Here is a 17,292-nt window from a genome sequence, read left to right as displayed (position 1 = left end):
AAACTGACCTTTTCCAGTCCTGTGGCCATTGCTGAGTTTTCCAAATTTGCTGGCATATTGTGTGCAGCACTTTCACAGCATCATCTTTTAGGATTTGAAACAGTTACACTGGAATTCCATCACCTCCACTAGCTTTGTTCGTAGTAATGCTTCCTAACACCTACTTGACTTCACACTCCAGGATGTCTGGCTCTAGGTGAGTGACCACACCATCATGGTTATCCAGATCATTAAGACCTTTTTTGTATAGTTCCATGTATTCTTGCCAGCTCTTCTTAATATTTTCTGTTTCTGTTAAGTCCTTGCCATTTCTGTCCTTTATGGTGCCCATCTTAGCATGAAATGTTCCCTTGGTATCTCTGATTTTCATAAAGGGATCTCTAGTCTTTCCCATTCTGTTGTTTTCCTCTATTTCTTTGCATTGTTCACTTAAGAAGACTTTCTTATCTCTCCTTGCTATTCTCTGAAACTCTGCATTCAGTTTGGTATATCTTTACCTTTCTCCTTTGCCTTTTGCTTCTCTTTTTTTCCTCAGCTATTTGTAAGACCTTCTCAGAGAACCACTTTGCCTTCTTGCATTTCTATTTTGTGGGGATGGTTTTGGTAACTGCCTCCTGTACAGTGTTACAAGCCTCCATCCATAGTTCTTTGGGCCCTCTGTCTACCACATCTAATTCCTTTAATCTATTTGTCACCTGTACCGTATAATCATAAGGGATTTGATTTAGGTCATACCTGAATTGTCTAGTTGTTTTCCTCACTTTCTTCAATTTAAGCCTGAATTTTACAATAAGGAGCTAATGGTCTGAGCCACAGTCAGCTCCAGGTCTTGTTTTTGCTGACTATATAGAGCTTCTCCATCTTCAGCTGCAAAGAATATAACCAATTTGATTTTGATATTGACCATCTGGTGATGTCCATGTGTAGAATCATCTGTTTTGTTTTTGGAAGATGGTGTTTGCTATGACCAACAAAATGGACAGAGCACCTCCTTAGAGCTGGACCTTGGCAGTAAAGCCAGATTTGAAGAAAGGGCCTTCCAGGAAAGGGAAGCAAATTGGCAGGCTGCTTTCTGTCAGAGGGTATTCAGGAACTGCAGCTCAGGCCATGGTGTAAACACTTGCCCAGAGGACCTGAGTATGGCAGCAGTGACCCATCTGCTCAGAAGTCATAGGTCCCAAGGGACAGCCAGCAGAGGATCACCAGGTGGCATGACTTTGAGTACACCTGTTTGGGGCTTGTGAGGGGACCATATCATGTGTGCTTAGCAATCTCTAGAAATTGTCAGAATTTTGTGGCTTGGTCAACACTATCAGTAAAACTATATCACCTATTAGCAAAAACGTATCCTAAAGATAAACCCATTGGTTTTGGTATTTATTGTTAATTGAATTTTCCCAGAAATGGCAGCAGAAAGATTGTTAATGTTCATGAATTTACATCAAATTAAACATCTGTTCCTCTTAAGCTAAACTCCAGTAAAGTTATGGCGGCTCATAAATTAGACAGGGGAGGAAAATGCTTCTTGCTCTTTGCACAGCTTAGCAGTTTCAAAATAGACCTCAGAATGCCACATTGCAACTGAGGCCCATGTAACACAGCATGTTGAGCTGTGATGTTGGTGCCAGACGATTAAGCTGAGTTTTTGCTTTGGTGGTGAAGACGGCAGCTTTGTCTTCAGCAGTGACATTACTTCTCAGGCCAGCTGGGGATAGTGTGGGAACCAGGGAGGCAGATGCTTGGGTGGGGGTCGGGGCAGAGCCTGCCCGTGAGCAAACCCAGCAGCAGCCAAGAGACTGTGGGCACACCCCTGAGGGTCCTCTGAGCCCAGGGGCTGGGCCGCCTGGCCTGGTCAGGAAGGACTGGAGTCCAGAGGTTGTGGCTCAAGGGCATGGTAGGCTGCTGTGTGGCTTCTGAAGGGACAGCCTGTGTGCAGCTCAGGAAGGGAGCTGCCCTCCCCCAGGTGGTGGCATCTCAGAGCATGACCCACCAAGCCCCCACTGGGCACGTTCTTCCTTCCCATCCCCCTGCTCTTTAGCTCACACCCATCCCCAAGTGAGATGACTCCTGCTAATGGCAGAAGAGTTCTTCATGATATCTAGTAACCTCTGTCCTGAAGTCCCCTCTCCCATAAATTTAGGGGTTTGCCAGGGACTCTTGAAGTGTAAGGCTGCCTCAGTAAGGGAAGGGCCAGCACCCCGGAGGCCATGGGGGATTGTCTTCACAGGGGCCTCAGGATCCCCCTAGCCCCGACTCCCCCCAGTTCTACCCACATGTAAATTCTCCTGGAGCTCGGAGGGTCCCCAGGGTCAGCTTTGTGTTCAGTTACTGATTAGAACCCTCGTGTGGCACTGAACCTTTCCTGAAGCTGTGCCACAACTGAATTCACCCTCAGGCCTCCCCACCTGTGCACTGTTCCAAGCAGAAGCCCCTTGCCTGGCCTTTTCCCAGGGCTGTCCAGGACTGTCCTGACCAGCAATGGCAGAACCAGAGGCCAGACCCTCTCATCCTCCTCCCGTCCAGTGGCAGGTCCTGAAGAGCTGTGTGTTCCCTAGAGGGGCTTGGAGGAGACACTCCCATGTGACCCCGTGTCCAGCAGGGTGACAGCCTCTCTGTGGCCCCCCACCTCCTTGCCACCATGACTCCCAGGCTTGTTGTGCTAGACTCTTTGGAGCTACTGCTGCAGGTTTTGGGGTGCCCCCACTAGTGAGGTAGGATCCATGCCCCTGGCAGTGAGCATGACACAAACCACACACTGGGGCTTCCTCACACACTCATGTGTCATGCCCCCTGCAGCCAAGAGCTGATATGATGGATGGCATGGCCCCCCAGCCGCTCCAGAGTTCCAGACCTCAGTCACTATGCCTCGGGGTGGCTGGGATTGTCCTCCTCCTCAGGACAGGGCTGTAGCAACTATCCACCAAGATTACACTTTTGTCCAGTCAGCAGACATTTAATGAGCACCTTCTGCATGCAGATGCGTGGGCCAGGTGCTGGCATCACACCTACAACAAGGCATGGCCCTGGCTTCAAGGGGCTCCCATGTAATGGGGCAGCCTGATGCCAACAGTGTATGAATAACAGAGTGAAGGCTGGGGAAAGGACCACGACAGACAAGAATGGGGCAGTGCACAGGGACGTCTTTAGATGGGGGTGGCTTGGTGAGGGAGGCAAGCAGAGATGGTCTCTCTCCAGTCTCCCTACTACCTCTATTCCTAATGCCAGGACTCTCCAGTCCGCCCTCTCTCCTGCCTCCACATCCCCCCAGTATCCAGGCCCTGGGCAGACCCAGGGCCTTGACCACATGGCCTGTCTCCCTCTCTGTTAGAATCTGAGCTCTCTGCTACTTGGCTGGCTCTCCCCCTCCTTGCCCATGCTGTGCCACATCCCTTTCCCCGACTCTGGAGCCACCAGCCCCTCCCACATCTGTGCCCAGAAGCTTTGCCTGCCACAGCAAAGACCGTTCCTTTGAGGCCAACCTGGCAGGGGCGCATGTGGCTGATGGAATATTCAGTGTCTCCCTTGCTTCCCTTTGTTCTGCAGGAGAAAGCATGCCTTTGATAGACGTTCAATTCCAGAGGCTGCTACCTGCGTCCTATCTCTCTTTGCTCAAAAAATTAAATGCGGACGTGCCTGTGCTCCTGCTGTAATAATCTCCCTCAGAGTGGAGGCAGTGTGGCTGGAATGGGAGAACATTAGAATCTTCAAAGAGGGACAATTATTGAGGGAACTAGATTAATGAGGTGTCATAACAACTTAGCCAGATCCGCAGCTGACCTTTCTCGTGGAGAACGGGCTTGATAAATGTAGTTCATTACCAAGTTCTGACATGAAAATAGGATCACATTCTGGGCTCCTCAGCAAGCTGATCAATATTTTATCTGCCAAAACAGGCCCGGTCTGTGAGCAGAAGGAGCCCCCACACACACGTGCCAGCAGGAAGCCCGAGGCCAGTGCCGGGGCCTGGCCAAGCGGGGCCAGTGTTGCTGCATGGGGGACACCCCGGCCAGCGGAGGATGGCTGAGTCCTTCAAAGGGCCTGTTGGGGACTCTCATCACTGCCAGGCTGGAGGACGTGAGCCTCCCTCCCCGAGAGGCCCCAGAGCAGAAACGTTCATGGGGACGGGTAGGCAGGAGGAAGTCTTCACCAACTTACTGGCCACCTGTACTAGGCTCTGGGCATCAGTAAAGGGGACAGAGATAAATGCACCACACCCTGTGGCTCATGTAGGGCATTTCATGCAGAGAGGCCCTCGGGCCTGGCAATCATGCAGACACTGCAAGGTCTATTATGTTTCCTTTTATGTCTGGACCCTATAAGGTGTTCATTGTCCCCATTCTAAGGTAGGAAATGGGGCAAGAAAGGCAGGAGTGGCTGCCTTTCCTGGGGTCTCACAGCCACGCAAAGGCAGAGCCTGTGATCTCCTTTGCTCTGCTGACTCCTTGTCCAGTGCTTCGTCCAGCCTTGCAGGGACTCACCAGCGGAGTTGGTGTCAGGTGTCACAGCCTATGGTGAAGCCTGTCTGCCTGAAGACCCAAGGAAAGGTTGTTACAGGGTGGCCCAGTCACCCTGGCTTCTTGATGAGAGGATCTGCCCTGGAGCCACAGGACTCAACCACGTTCACAGTCACCTAACACTCTCCCACCATGTGCGCGACTACCCAGTCTGGTCCCACAGCGGGATGTGCACGGCGCTGACAACACCCCATCCAGGTTCCTGTAGTCAGCCCACTCTCCATCATCGTGGTCAGCCCCCACATGGGCACTGGGGAAGAGTGCTGTGGTCCCCAAGCCTCTGCTGTACTCCCCTCCAGGGACTTTCCCTCCAAAGGGGCAGGGTCCCTCCCTGGGACCAGGCCCACCCCCAAACATGCAGAGCACAGAGAATTATGAAGCCAAAGGGCTAGTTTAGATCAGGTGATATTTCAGCTGTGGCCAAGATGCAGAGATGAGTAGGCCGGGCAGAGATGTGGGTAAAGAACACTGAGGGGAGCAGTAAACACCGCCCGCATGCAGCACATTTGTGTGGCCAGGGCTAATGAGATTGTTTCTCCCTCCACACCCCAACCTCCTCAAGTCCCCAGTTGGCTTGCCAGGTGGGTGTGCGGAAATGACCTGCATAATAATGAGAAGCACCCAACCTTTGGGTATCGAAGCTCTTGCCTATATTTATTAAGGGGAGAAGGAGATCTGAAAACAGAGGCTATAGGCCAGGCCTCAGGACCCATGCATCACATGAGGCCAGCCAGGGCTCTGCTAGCTTGGTTCCTGGCTCAGGGTCGCCTGTGCTGAGGGCTAGGCTTCACCCCCAGCCTGGCCAGCCTCTGGAAAAGAGATCATGGGTAATTTACTTTCTTTCTTTATATTTATCTGCACTTTCCAAGTGTTTTGTTGTTGTTTTGATGCGTGTGTTCCTTTTATAATAAGACAGAGATTTCAAACTGGCAGCAGAGCGAGACCCTTTAGCTGAAGGCCAGCTGTGCAAGGACTCACAGGTGCCCACACCCCGCCTCAGGGAGCCGTTACCTCTGACCCCAGCGTGTGATCAGGAGGTTGTGAATGAAAAAGTAAAGCTGGGACTTGGTGAACTAGCACTTTCACTCTCAGAAGCTGTGCATCCTAGAGACCAAAAGGGAGGGCTTGTGAGAGGGCAGTCCTTGCTGGAAATGAAGCCTCAAAAGTCTTGAAAGAGGCTGAATTGTGGAAGCTGAAGTGACATCTCCATGGGCACAGAAATGCCACCATCACGTGCCCTTCCTCTGAGGCTCACGCCCCCATATAGCTACACAGGTATTAGAGGAGCCGGGAACCTTGAGGCAATGATTTATTTATTCCAGGTTGAGACTCATGTAAAGCACAACTGCTCCTGGGATAAAGAAGGATTTCAATATCACCTTCTAGGAGCAGAGGGTTTGTCTTAGGACCTCCATGCCCAGCAGCAGCCAGGCACAGTGAGGGCCTCAGTAAAGGAAGGGACAGAGCAAGTTTGGCAAAGTGCGATCTGCTGGGCCTGGCACCCTGCCCCAGCTCCACGCTTCCCTCTAGCCTCATCCAAGCCCTGCTCCCTGCCCTACTCCGGCCCAGCCATACCCGCCTCCTTGGGACTCTGAACACACTGTGCTGCTGGATCCTATACCTGCGACCCCTGTGACCCAGAAATCCCTTCCCCCGGCCTCCTGTGCCCACAGATCCCTCATCCTGTGGGGCTCATCCATAGCGAGACTTCCTTTACCTTGGCCTCATTAGCTCTCCTTCCATGGGCACCCTTGATGCCCAAGACAGAAAGCTCCATTGTATACTCAAAGTACCGCCCAACACAGAGCACAGAATCTGTGAGTAGATGCTGGTAAAAAGATGGAAAAGGCATGGGTGGCATGAGCCTAGCAGAAGGCCAGACCATGGATTCAGGGAGCTGACCCTGGACACTGAGGCACCTACCTCTTCTGCCGAGTTTATTTCTAGGCATGTATATACCTTCTTGACCAGCAGGCATGGGCTGGGCATTGCCAGGGTGGAGAAGCCTCCATGAACTCACAGTGAACTATAGGGGTGTGATGGGAGAGGTGAGCCAGGGGAGGTTGCTGCAGCCCACCCGACAGGACCTGCGTAGCTGGTTTTCCTGGCCACCAGAGTGGGAGGTGCTGTCTAGCCGCGTGAGGACCCCTGGCCTAGAGCAGCAGGCAGCTCAGAGATCTGTGCCCCACCGAGATAGGGAAGATGAGACAGCTCTGCCCATCCGACCTGGCCCAGCCTGCTCCAACCTTCAGGTGTATTCTTTTCTTTTGGGGAGGCGGGGGGAGCCTAATGGTATGCTAGCATTTCTGAACTGAGCCTTCTATCAATCCCACATCCATCTGCTGTGAACACCAGCTTCCCAGTGTTGGGGCAAAAACGCCTGTCCCCTGGAAAGCCTGACAGGCCTTCCATTCCAGGCCCCTGCAGATCCCCCACACATTTCCACTGCCACCTCCACCGAAGCATCTCTCTGCCCTCATACACTGCATCCAGCTTCTGCCACTTGCCAGGACTGGTTTTATCCTCTGGGGAGCTAGGCACCAAGATCTGGGCAAACCTCTTCCTCTTATTTCCCCAGACTGGCCTTTGTCCAGCTCAGGAAGCCGAGGACAGACCCTGGGCAGGAGTGTGTGGCTGTGGAACATGGCTGTGATTTTCACTGTGCAGACTTGAGAATCAGGTTTACCAATTGGAGGCCCTACGAGCTCCCAGGAATGGATATGCTACCAGGCCAAAGAGGGGTGGGAGAGCTATTCTTGTCAGACCACGGAAACTCCTAGAGAGCAGATAGGTTTGATTATATTGAACACAGCAATTGATTTTTTTCTAAATAAACATGCAGGATGAAATGGTAACAGACATCTGTTTCTGACAAGAATCAATTGACCCCAAATTGGAAGAAAGAAGATCTAGAAACACAAACAAGCACAAGAGAAAGTGGTCGGACCATCCAGGCTTGTCCAGTGAGGGAGGGAGAGAGACAGATGGACTTCCCAGCAGCCCTGTCCCCACCAAGCAGCTCCCTGTTTATTGCTCTTCAGCTACTCTGGTTCCAATAATGACAAAGGGGAGAGTAGCTGTCATTTTATGAGCCCTTACTCAGTGCTAGGCCAGTCCCATGCCTTTTATCATGTGCATGTCTTATTAACCCTCCTCACAGCCCTGTGTGGGAGGCTCTGCTCTCCCCCACTTCACAGATGAAATCACTGACACACCCTGTGCAAGGTACACACTCAGGCAGCCGCAGAACCAGGACTCAAACCCGGCAGACCACAGAGCCGTGGCTCTCCAGCCCTGAGCTGACACAGCCTGCCCTAAGCTGGCCTTGAAATTAAGGTGAAAAGACCTAGACCTCAGACACTCCCTTGCTAGCAGCACTCTGGCTTGAACCTGGAATGGATGAGGAAGACCCCACACCTGTGCTCCAGGATTCGGCAAAGCCAGGAGGTGGGGTACATCCTTCATCCTCATCCCAGGAGGAGGGGAAGTGGGGCAGCAGGGAGTGCTCCCCTGCTCTGCTCACAGCCCCGTGGGTGGGGAACATCTCCATGGCCCATTACCAGCAAAGTTAAACTACATCATGTCACAGTGTATCACAGGCCTCATTTGCCAAAATACTGTGTGGTTCTGATGCTATGGACCAAGCACAGCCGTGATGAAAGACCTGAGAGCAATGGGCTGTGTGCTTTGGGCTTACTTTCGTAAAAGCTGCCTTTTGTTTCTTGGTCGTGGGCTTGTGTATACATGTTCGTCTTGAAGTAATCCAGCTCTGGGAGTGTTTCTAATTATCTTAAGCAAGGCTTATTAGTCCTGTTAACTGCAACTCCCTGATCTATGAGGCCACGGATTCCAAAGAAGCCTTTAAGGTAGGATTAAGGCAAAGATGAGCCATTGCAAAGTGGAATTGGAAATGGCAACCCACTCCAGTACTCTTGTCTTGAAAATCCCATGGACGGAGGAGTTGGTGCAGGCTACTCTCCACGGGGTCGCAAAGAGTCGTGCCCGACTGAGTGACTTCACTTTCCTAAAGCTGCTGTGGGGCTGCACTGTGAAATCCCCCAAATGAAGACTCCCATTCTGTCTGACCATCAGTCTGTGTCTGGCTGTAGAAGGTGCTCAATCAACATGTGCAGGGTGAACGACAGGCTCCTTCCATCGTTGACATCACGTGTCGCTTGTATCTGGTGCTCAGTAAATATCTGTGGCATGGACTGGTGGCCAGTCGGATGGACAGGTCTCATGTACTCAGGCTGCACCTTGCACTACGTCTAGCAGGTGCCTAGTAACTGCTGATGGGTGGTGGGATGGAGGGAGGTCTTCTCAAGACCGGGGAAGAGTCTGACTGGAGTAACCCCATCTTCTCTTCCAGGTGACCCGTGCACCGTGGCCGACTACGCCCGCCTGAAGAAGGTCCTTCTGGCACTGCAGAGCCGCTTGCAGCCACTCCACGAAGGGGACAGCAGACAAGACCCCGCCTCCCAGAAGCGCCTCCTGGTGGAATCTCTGTTCAAGGACTTTGATGCAGATGGAGACGGCCACCTTGGCACCTCTGAGCTGGCCCAGGTGGGTACAGCACTGGGTGAAATCACATTACGGGGGGATCCAATTTTCCATTCAGGGTGTGTAGAAAGAGAACCAGCAGACCCATGTGGGAAGAGTCGTTTGTCACTATCTCTGAAATGGGACACTGAGGGGGCCTTTCTCCTGCAAGAGAAAGCATCTCCCAGGAGTCAGAGAGCTTGTGTTGAACACTTGGAAATATCTGACAAACAAAATGATGTCCGTGTCTCTTTACCACCAGCCACCTTCAGCCAATATTTACCAACAAGCTCCGAGCTAGCTGGCGAAACACACTGTACACAGGCTGAGCTCTGAGGCTTTCATTAGGAAACAAATCTTTTCTTCCTGAATCCTTTACTGTCCTCAGCAGGAAGGTTCAAAGAAAGCAGATTTGGTTTTCCCCAAGAGCTTTGGGAGCTGCAACATGCTGTCCCCTCGTCCTCTCCCCCTCGGACCTCACCAGTGGTGGTACCTGGGTAGCAGCAGCCCACACTCCAGCCTGTGGCTCACAGGCAGCCCTGTGGTCACCCCCTAAGCACTGCTCTCTCCTTTGAGAAAACACTCAGATGGAGCCTATGGTTTGCCTCCCTTCCAAACACAGCACGTGTGGCCCTTTACCCAGGTACCAGGTGGTACAAGGGCCATAAGCATCTGCAGCAAAAAGAAACAAGGAAGGATCAACCCGGGGCGGCAGGCACACCAGCTGCAGGACAGGCCTGTTGGGTGCTGGTGGTGGAAAGGCGGGCTGGATGGGCCCAGGGGTCTGCATTCCTGCTCCTGCTCTGCTGTTTTTGGTCTGAGAGCCTGGGGTCTCAGAGCCAAAACAGGTGCAAAGACATGGAGGGAGGCTAGGTCAGCAACCCTGGGGCAGCTCTGCCCCCGAGACCACAGAGTGCCCCACCCCGGGCTTGGCACTAAGGGAGGCCCTTTACCTGCAATGTGCCCCACACAGGCATGTCCCTCACTCTTCAATAGAGTAGCTACGAACACAGACTTTACAGTCAAACGGCCTGAATTCAGACCCAACTCCAGCATTTGCGGGGACCTAGCGGGTCTAGGCAGACAACTGCCTGGCTCTGTACCCCTTTTCTTGTCTCTGACTGTCACGGGGTCTTCAGGAGGCTTAGATGAGCAAAGAGGTGTGCAGTTCTCAGCCTGGTGCCCAGCAGGTGGTACGTTCTCAGTGGGTGACAGCCGTTAGCATCCCTTTGTCACCATCACCTCTACTGTAAACCTTTCAGCCGCCTTTTGCTGTGTGGTAGGTGCTCCTGTTATCCCCACTTACCAGGTATTTTTAGATGAGGAAGCGGAAATCAAATGGTTTGCCTGCGGCCACACTCATTGCCTAGGATGTGGTGACCTGAGATGCAGCCAGGGTGCCAGGTGTGCATGGACCAGCTCTCCTCACACTCCACGGGGCCCCCTGGGAGGACAGCTCCCAGCACCAGCTCCACCTGATCCTCTCGAGGTCTGTGGGGACAGCAAGTGCCCAAAAACTCTGAGTAGAGCAGTTATCCAGACATTTCCCCATGCAGGGCCCCCTTCTCAGGTCCACCCAGTTCAGAGCTGGCTTCCAGTGTTGGGTGGGAAACCACAGATCCTAAGGCACTTGCAGACCCTGCTCTGCTCACTCATACCTGGCATCACGGGCAAGTCCATCCATGGCCCACACTCCAGGAAGCCTCCCAGACACACACCAGCCTTCATGTCACTATTTCATCAACCTTCAGCCCCCAGCTATGGCTAAGACCCCATGGGCCAGGACCAGAGACCCACCAATGACCCACGCTGCTCCGGGGAGAGCCCAGGTCCTGCTGGTCATGGTTATCTGAGAGAAGAGCCATCTAGCAGTTCGATTCCCCACAGTACAGGCTGTATGGGGAGCCCAGAGGGCAGGCATCAGGCAACTGTGGGATCTCGGTGCCCCAGGCCCACGTGGATCCAGGTAGTTGCCAGGTAAACAGAACATTCCTGGGCGCATGGCTCTAACCTGGCAGAGACATGCCCTGAGGCACCTGCAGCCATTAACAAGCGTGGTAATTGGACTATGATTTCCTCTTTAAAATTTAATGTGTTTAAAGTCCATTTCATAAATCTGCCAAGCAGGGCCCAGCTAAAGTGGGCCTTTCCTTGACACTGAATCAGAGGCGTTGGGGAAAACTTGTAGGTCCTATGAAAAGTTAATCAATTTCCAGCACAGAAATAGACAAAGGGAAATTTCCATCTTTGGAAGATTGATTTCGGGCGTTATGGTTGATCTCCCTTTTATCGAACACTCTTATTTGCTGGGTGAAGGGTCATTTTTTTAACATTATCACATTAAATTGCCTTTAATATACCAGGCCCAGCTGAGACTGTTAAATAAAGAGAAAATGCCTCTGTTCCCCTCTTCCCCCCAAAATAAAATCATTTTCTTTCTTCTGAGATTTCCTTCTGAGCATTTTCTTTGCAAGACTCTAGTTTCAGACCCACATGCAAATGATCCTACTAGGGAGGCCCCCACCCTGCAGCCCAGACCACATCCAGAGAGGAGTTCACAAGGGCCCACCCATGGTCCCCTCAACAGAATCCCAAGGGTAGTGTTTTGTGTTCCTGGCAGGACAAGGCAGGCAGAGCAGGGGCTCAGGCCTAGGTCAATAGAACAGCAGCTTCCTCTCCCCAGGAGTAGTACTGTGGCTAGGATGTGCTGACCTGAGATTGGTGGGGGTTGGAGGGGGCGGGGAGGGGTACACTGATGGAGCAGTGACCTTCCAGCTCTACACAGTTGGGAGCCACTGAGTATGGCCACTGTTAATTGGGCTTATTTGATCAGGCCCCTGTCTCTTCCCTGTTTCCCCATCTATAACACAAAGGGGTAGACCAGATGACCACATGGATCCTTCTCACTTCAGATCATGTAGGGTCTGTTTGCCCTGGCAGGGAAAAGACAGACCTGAAAGCTAATACTGACTCAGCCCAATCACCATGTGACCTTGAGAAAGTCCCTTTCCTCTCTGAGCCTCAGTTTTCTCATCTCTAAAAGGAGAAGGTCAGACAAGACAACACCACAGAGATTTGGATGCTCCCCATGGCCTACGGAGCTGTTGCTGGAGTCCATAGGCACACACACAGACACATCTGCCCAAACGGTGACTGCAGCCTCACTTGGCCTGACAGTGCCCACAGCTCTGAACTCACTCCTGACTCTAGCCTTCTCCCTTTCACCCACAGCACATGCTGAAGGAGCAGGACCTGGAAGAGGACTTCCTGGGTTGCTCGCCGGGTGACCTCCTCCGATTTGATGACTACAACAAAGACGGCCTCCTGACCCTTCATGAGTTCTACACAGCTTTCCGTAAGTCAGGTCCCCGTCGGGGCTCACAGTCAGCAAAAAGACATTTCCTCACCAAAACGGTGTCAGGGTCTGGAGTCTGTCTTTGGTTGTTTTCCAAGGTTGGCTTCTTTTATAGGTGAAAGTAGTTGAGTTTGTTTTGCAACAAGCCTGAGATTTAAGGAAAGAGTACAGGGAGGGCAATGGCACCCCACTCCAGTACTCTTGCCTAGAAAATCCCATGGATGGAGGAGCCTGGTAGGCTGCAGTCCATGGGGTCGCGAAGAGTCGGACACGACTGAGCAACTTCAGTTTGACTTTTCACTTTCATGCATTGGAGAAGGAAATGGCAACCCACTTCAGTGTTCTTGCCTGGAGAATCCCAGGGACGGGGGAGCCTGGTGGGCTGCCGTCTATGGGGTCGCACAGAGTCGGACACAACTGAAATGACTTAGCGTTAGCATCAAGAGGAGGGCAGAGATGGGGGATGGGATACTTGCTCTGTTCCTTTTGGATGAAGGTTATTCTCACTGTTGATATCATTTGAGGAACCCAGGACTGTGTTTAAGCATGATTAAGAAGGCACTGCCTCACATGGCTAGGGGATTCTGTGACTGCACTTGGACAGAGCAGATGTTAGGGTTCTCCCAAGGAAGTGGCCCAGCCCCATCAGAGAACCCTGCCTGGGGCCAGATCCTGCAGGAGGGTTCTGGAGGCTTGGCCAGGTAAACAAAGGAGTAGTCACAATGCAGGATAATGAAGAATGAGGGTCCAGGTTGATGAGAGGTGGTGGAGTCCCTGAGAAAGAAGAGAAATGGGGCTGCTCTGCCTGAAAACGGAGGATGTGCTCAGAATGGACCCTCTGTGGGGCCACTGGTGCATATGGTGAGCAGGCACAGTGTCTGAGGGACCCAGGTCTTCTCCCTGAGGTGCTCTTCCAAGAGATGACCTCATGTCAACCATAGCTAGAGCTGGGACAGGGCTTCCAGGAGATGTGAGATGCAAGAAGCTCCAGACACGTCCAGACAAGTTCACTAGGAGATGGAAGGCAGTGTGGGACCCTAACTTGAGACAAGGGGGACATTCTTGGCCCCAAAGACGTGAAGCTCCTTTGTGTCAGACAACATGTGGAGCAGGCTCTGTTTAAAGCAGGTAACGTGTGTACCTTGTATGAAGCACCTTGAACATGACCTGCAAGCTTGCAGCTCCGGTGGGCCCTGCAATTGAGGAAGCAGGGGTGAGACCCCCAGGGTCCCTGAGTACTCTGAGCCACAGGTCCTGGCATCCTGGGTCCCATTCTCTACCTGGAAGTATGTTTTCCAGGAAGGTGTTCCTGCTTCATATCGGCATCTCTGTGTACTGTTGTTACTTCGTTCACCAGGCCTGAGGGGGCATCCTCATGACTTGTTGACAAGAAGGGCTCTTGTGGCAGGTAGAAAAGGTATGCATGTGACCTGAAAGGAGAGAAATGAGCGTGATTCTTCCCTGTGGGAAGTGTCCATGAGCTTGTTGCAGGCTGCGCCTTTCCAGTCCACGGCATCCCTCTTACCAAGGACCAAAGTCCAAGCCCCAGTTCCCAGGCTCTGCTTGATACATGATGACTGTGTTGCTCCCCAGCCTCCTCCTTCATGCCCACAGTTTAAACTCTACAAGTGGTGGTTCATAATAAGGTGTGAATGGCTGGTAGATTCAATCTGCCTGGGAGGTGTTTGCTTTGTGGATTGAGGAGCTTATTCCATGAAATGAATCTCTAAATTTTAAAATGTGTGGCAGTATCGGCAACTCTGGAGACCTAGCTCGTGCAATGATTGTTATATTTTCAGGACTTTTGCAAAGGCAAACAGTTACATAGATGGGAGATTTAAATCAGCCCTAGTAGGACTGTTTACAACACAGAAGTCTACATACACAACACAAATGCTACCCAAGGGTGAGGGGGCTCTTTTTCCCTCTGGAGAGCCCATGGTGAGGCACTGACCTGCACACGCTGGACAAGACCCTCCCTCCCGACCTGCCCTCACCACCTCCCGGGATCTCCTCTCCATCCGCCTTCTTCAAACAGAGCCCCCTTGATGATGCTAATCCCACGGGAAGTGAACAAGAAAGGAGTAGATGTCAGGCCAATGACAGGGTGAGCAGGTGGAGCTTCCTTTCTCATCAGAGGAACAGCAGCACGCTTTCCAGGGTCAGTTCTGAGACATTCCCAGCATGCTTTATGCACTCAACACCCCCCTCCCCCCATCTATAGAAGGAGCTGTAAAGAAAAAGATCACTGCATTTTCAAAGCTGGGGGCCAAGGCTGGACTTCAAGGATTTGGGGATATACCAGAGCCACACACCAGTGTCCCACAATGGCATCACTAGGCAGAAAATGACACTGCTTGGGTACCATCCTGGTACCAGTTGTCACAGAAGCCTCTGATCTTTGAGCCCACTTCCTTCCTGGGAACTGGTCTGAAACCAAGCAGGGGCTATTGGCTCTCCTTTCAAGGAAGTGGCAGCATCCCTGTTGCCCCTGATGAAAGAGGCCGCCCTGGCCTCCCTAGTGAAGGTTGTTAAGAGCAGGAGCTGCCCGTGGAAAAGGAGGAACGTCCTCACTTCACTTCTGGTCGTATGTCCCATGTAGAGCAATGTGCTGTCTGTTTCCTTGTTCCTGGATTATTATTTGAAAAGCCTTATAATCATCATTTTTAAAACAAATTAGATTCTGCTGTCGCCTTGGACTTGTTTTGAACTGGGCAGCCAAACCATTCATCACAGCCCAACCCAAACAATAGACATGCAATAAAACGTAAACTCACAGCCATTAAGGAAGCCACAAAATGAGTTAACCCTGCTTTCAAGGCCCAGCACAGTCACTCGGAGCACTCGGAGACGCAGAGTCACCCGGGATCAGTGGTCTTTCAAAGTCACAGGAACTCTAAACTCCCCTCGCTCTGGGAATGGATTTATGGTCCAGTGGATATTAAATAGGAAATTGAAATGAGACACACAGGTACAACTGATTACCCAGAAATCAATGGGCATTAAAGACATCTCTCTAAAACGCAAAAAGGAATATCTCAGACATTTCAGCAACAACATTTTGGATTTGATTTTCAAAACTGAAGCTGACTGGCTGGCAAAGGTTGAGACTTTAAAATTGCATTTTCTAGTCTCTGTTTTGCCAGGATCCTTGGGTTCCAGGCAGGGCAGGCTATGTAGGGTGACTAGCACAGATTCAGCCACTTTATTAAAGGATGGGATTTGGGGGGCTTTTCCCTGGTGAAGTGAGTTGTATTAATATTTACAAGGGTTTTTTTTTTTTTTTTCCGGGGGGGAGGGGGACAGTGTGCAGTCTCCTAAGTCATATTTTCTCATGCAGCTGACATAGCCCAGGCTGTGCTGGTGTTTGCCACTGTCTGCAGCTGGCTGAGGGCAATGCCAGCAACCCCAGGGCTGGTAGCTGCCTTGCTCAGTTGAGTGGCTCGTGGGGGTGCTGCACCTTCCTCCTGGCTCTGCAGAACAGGTGACCCCCACCTCCTGAGGAGGGCAGAGGACAGGTCCCTTAACCATGGAAGTCACAAAAGCTGCCAATCACTCATCTTTGTACAATGATGGCAGTGAAATGTGAGGCTGGCCTCCCTCTCTGCCTCTATTTGTCACCTAAGCATTCTCCTCAGGTTGCTTTTGGTTTTCCAAATCATAGACTGATCTTGGAACTAACGGTCCAGTGCCCTCTCAGCATGTCCCCCAAGCCTTCCTCCTCACTCCTCCTCCTGCCCCGCCCCCGACCCCCAACAAGCCGCAGAACCTCCCACCCCTGATGTGAGACAGAGACCCAGGCGCCAGGGTTACTGGTGAGCGAGATGCGTGCCCGCCTGTCTGTTCATCTCAATGAATTAAAAAGTTGCTTGCTTAAAAATCTTTTCAATAATGCATGTTTTTGCACTTTTCTGAATGCTTGGGTTGGGATTGTGGGAAAAAACATATTGCTTAAATGAGGATTTTTCTCTCACTTTAAATTCATTACAAGTTCCTTCTGCTTTTTTAGAAAGATACTTGTCCTTTTAATTAATCCTATGAGAGCAATGTGCTACATGTAAAGGACAGGCTCACCATAGGATCAAGGTCTTCCTGCATTACCGTCCGAGGGTCACGGATGCACAGTGTACAGGAGGAGGACCTGAGTCAGGGGGACCAACTGTGTGGGAGGCAGATGCCCTCCCTTAGCTCCAGGCCAGCAGAAAGGAAAACAGTGATTTAATCTGATTATTGTGGTACTTCTGTATCCAGGGCAACTCTGTAAACCAGAGGAGGTAGTCACTGGGCAAATTCACAGCTGTTTTTTCTGCCATTGTTGCTGCATTATGAAAGGGTACTGTGGGTTCATCTAGCATGTGGTTATCCTCTGGAACAAATAATGCCCGCACAGGGCAGATGCCTTGCCAGACCCATTATCATAGCCCTCACCACCACCCCATGATAGTAAAACAACAGCAACTATCCCTCCCCCAAATCTATCCAGCCCCTTATCCATGTAGGGTGAGTTCAGACAGAAAGTTCAGCCAGTAAAATCCCACTTTATACTCCTCCATTCCTTTCCTCCGTTTGGGATATTGAATAGCAAAATTTCAGATGGCATCAGTTCAGTTAGTTCAGTCACTCAGTCATGTCCAACTTTTTGCCACCCCATGGACTACAGCATGCCAGACTTCCCTGTCCATCACCAACTCCCAGAGCTTGCTCAAATTCATGTCCATCAAGTCAGTGATGTCATCCAACCATCTCATCCTCTGTTGTCCCCATCTCCTCCTGCCTTCAATCTTTCCCAGCATCAGGGTCTTTTCCAATGAGTCAGTTCTTCACTAGCCAAAATATTGGAGTTTCAGCTTCAGCATCAGTCCTTCCAATGAATATTCAAGACTG

The 17,292-nt window shown here is 51.5% G+C and overlaps 1 protein-coding gene across 12 annotated transcripts in view; it reads left to right on the top strand.

Annotated features, from left to right (window-relative positions):
* The window catches only part of FSTL4 (follistatin like 4), a 550,514-nt gene that overhangs the window by 399,188 nt on the left and 134,034 nt on the right, over positions 1–17,292 (top strand). For all 12 annotated transcript variants that reach the window (XM_086411566.1, XM_086411561.1, XM_086411567.1 and 9 more), the window contains 2 exons: positions 8,884–9,077; positions 12,285–12,408. In XM_086411566.1, coding sequence (XP_086267692.1) covers positions 8,884–9,077; positions 12,285–12,408 — 318 coding nt within the window. The remainder of the gene's footprint in view (positions 1–8,883; positions 9,078–12,284; positions 12,409–17,292) is intronic.

The sequence above is a fragment of the Bos grunniens genome, chromosome 7 (genome assembly GCF_055505025.1).
Source record: "Bos grunniens cultivar Pamir isolate PY7600 chromosome 7, Bosgru_T2T1.0, whole genome shotgun sequence".
NCBI classification, from domain to species: domain Eukaryota; kingdom Metazoa; phylum Chordata; class Mammalia; order Artiodactyla; family Bovidae; genus Bos; species Bos grunniens.
This window is presented reverse-complemented; position numbering and strand designations above follow the sequence as displayed.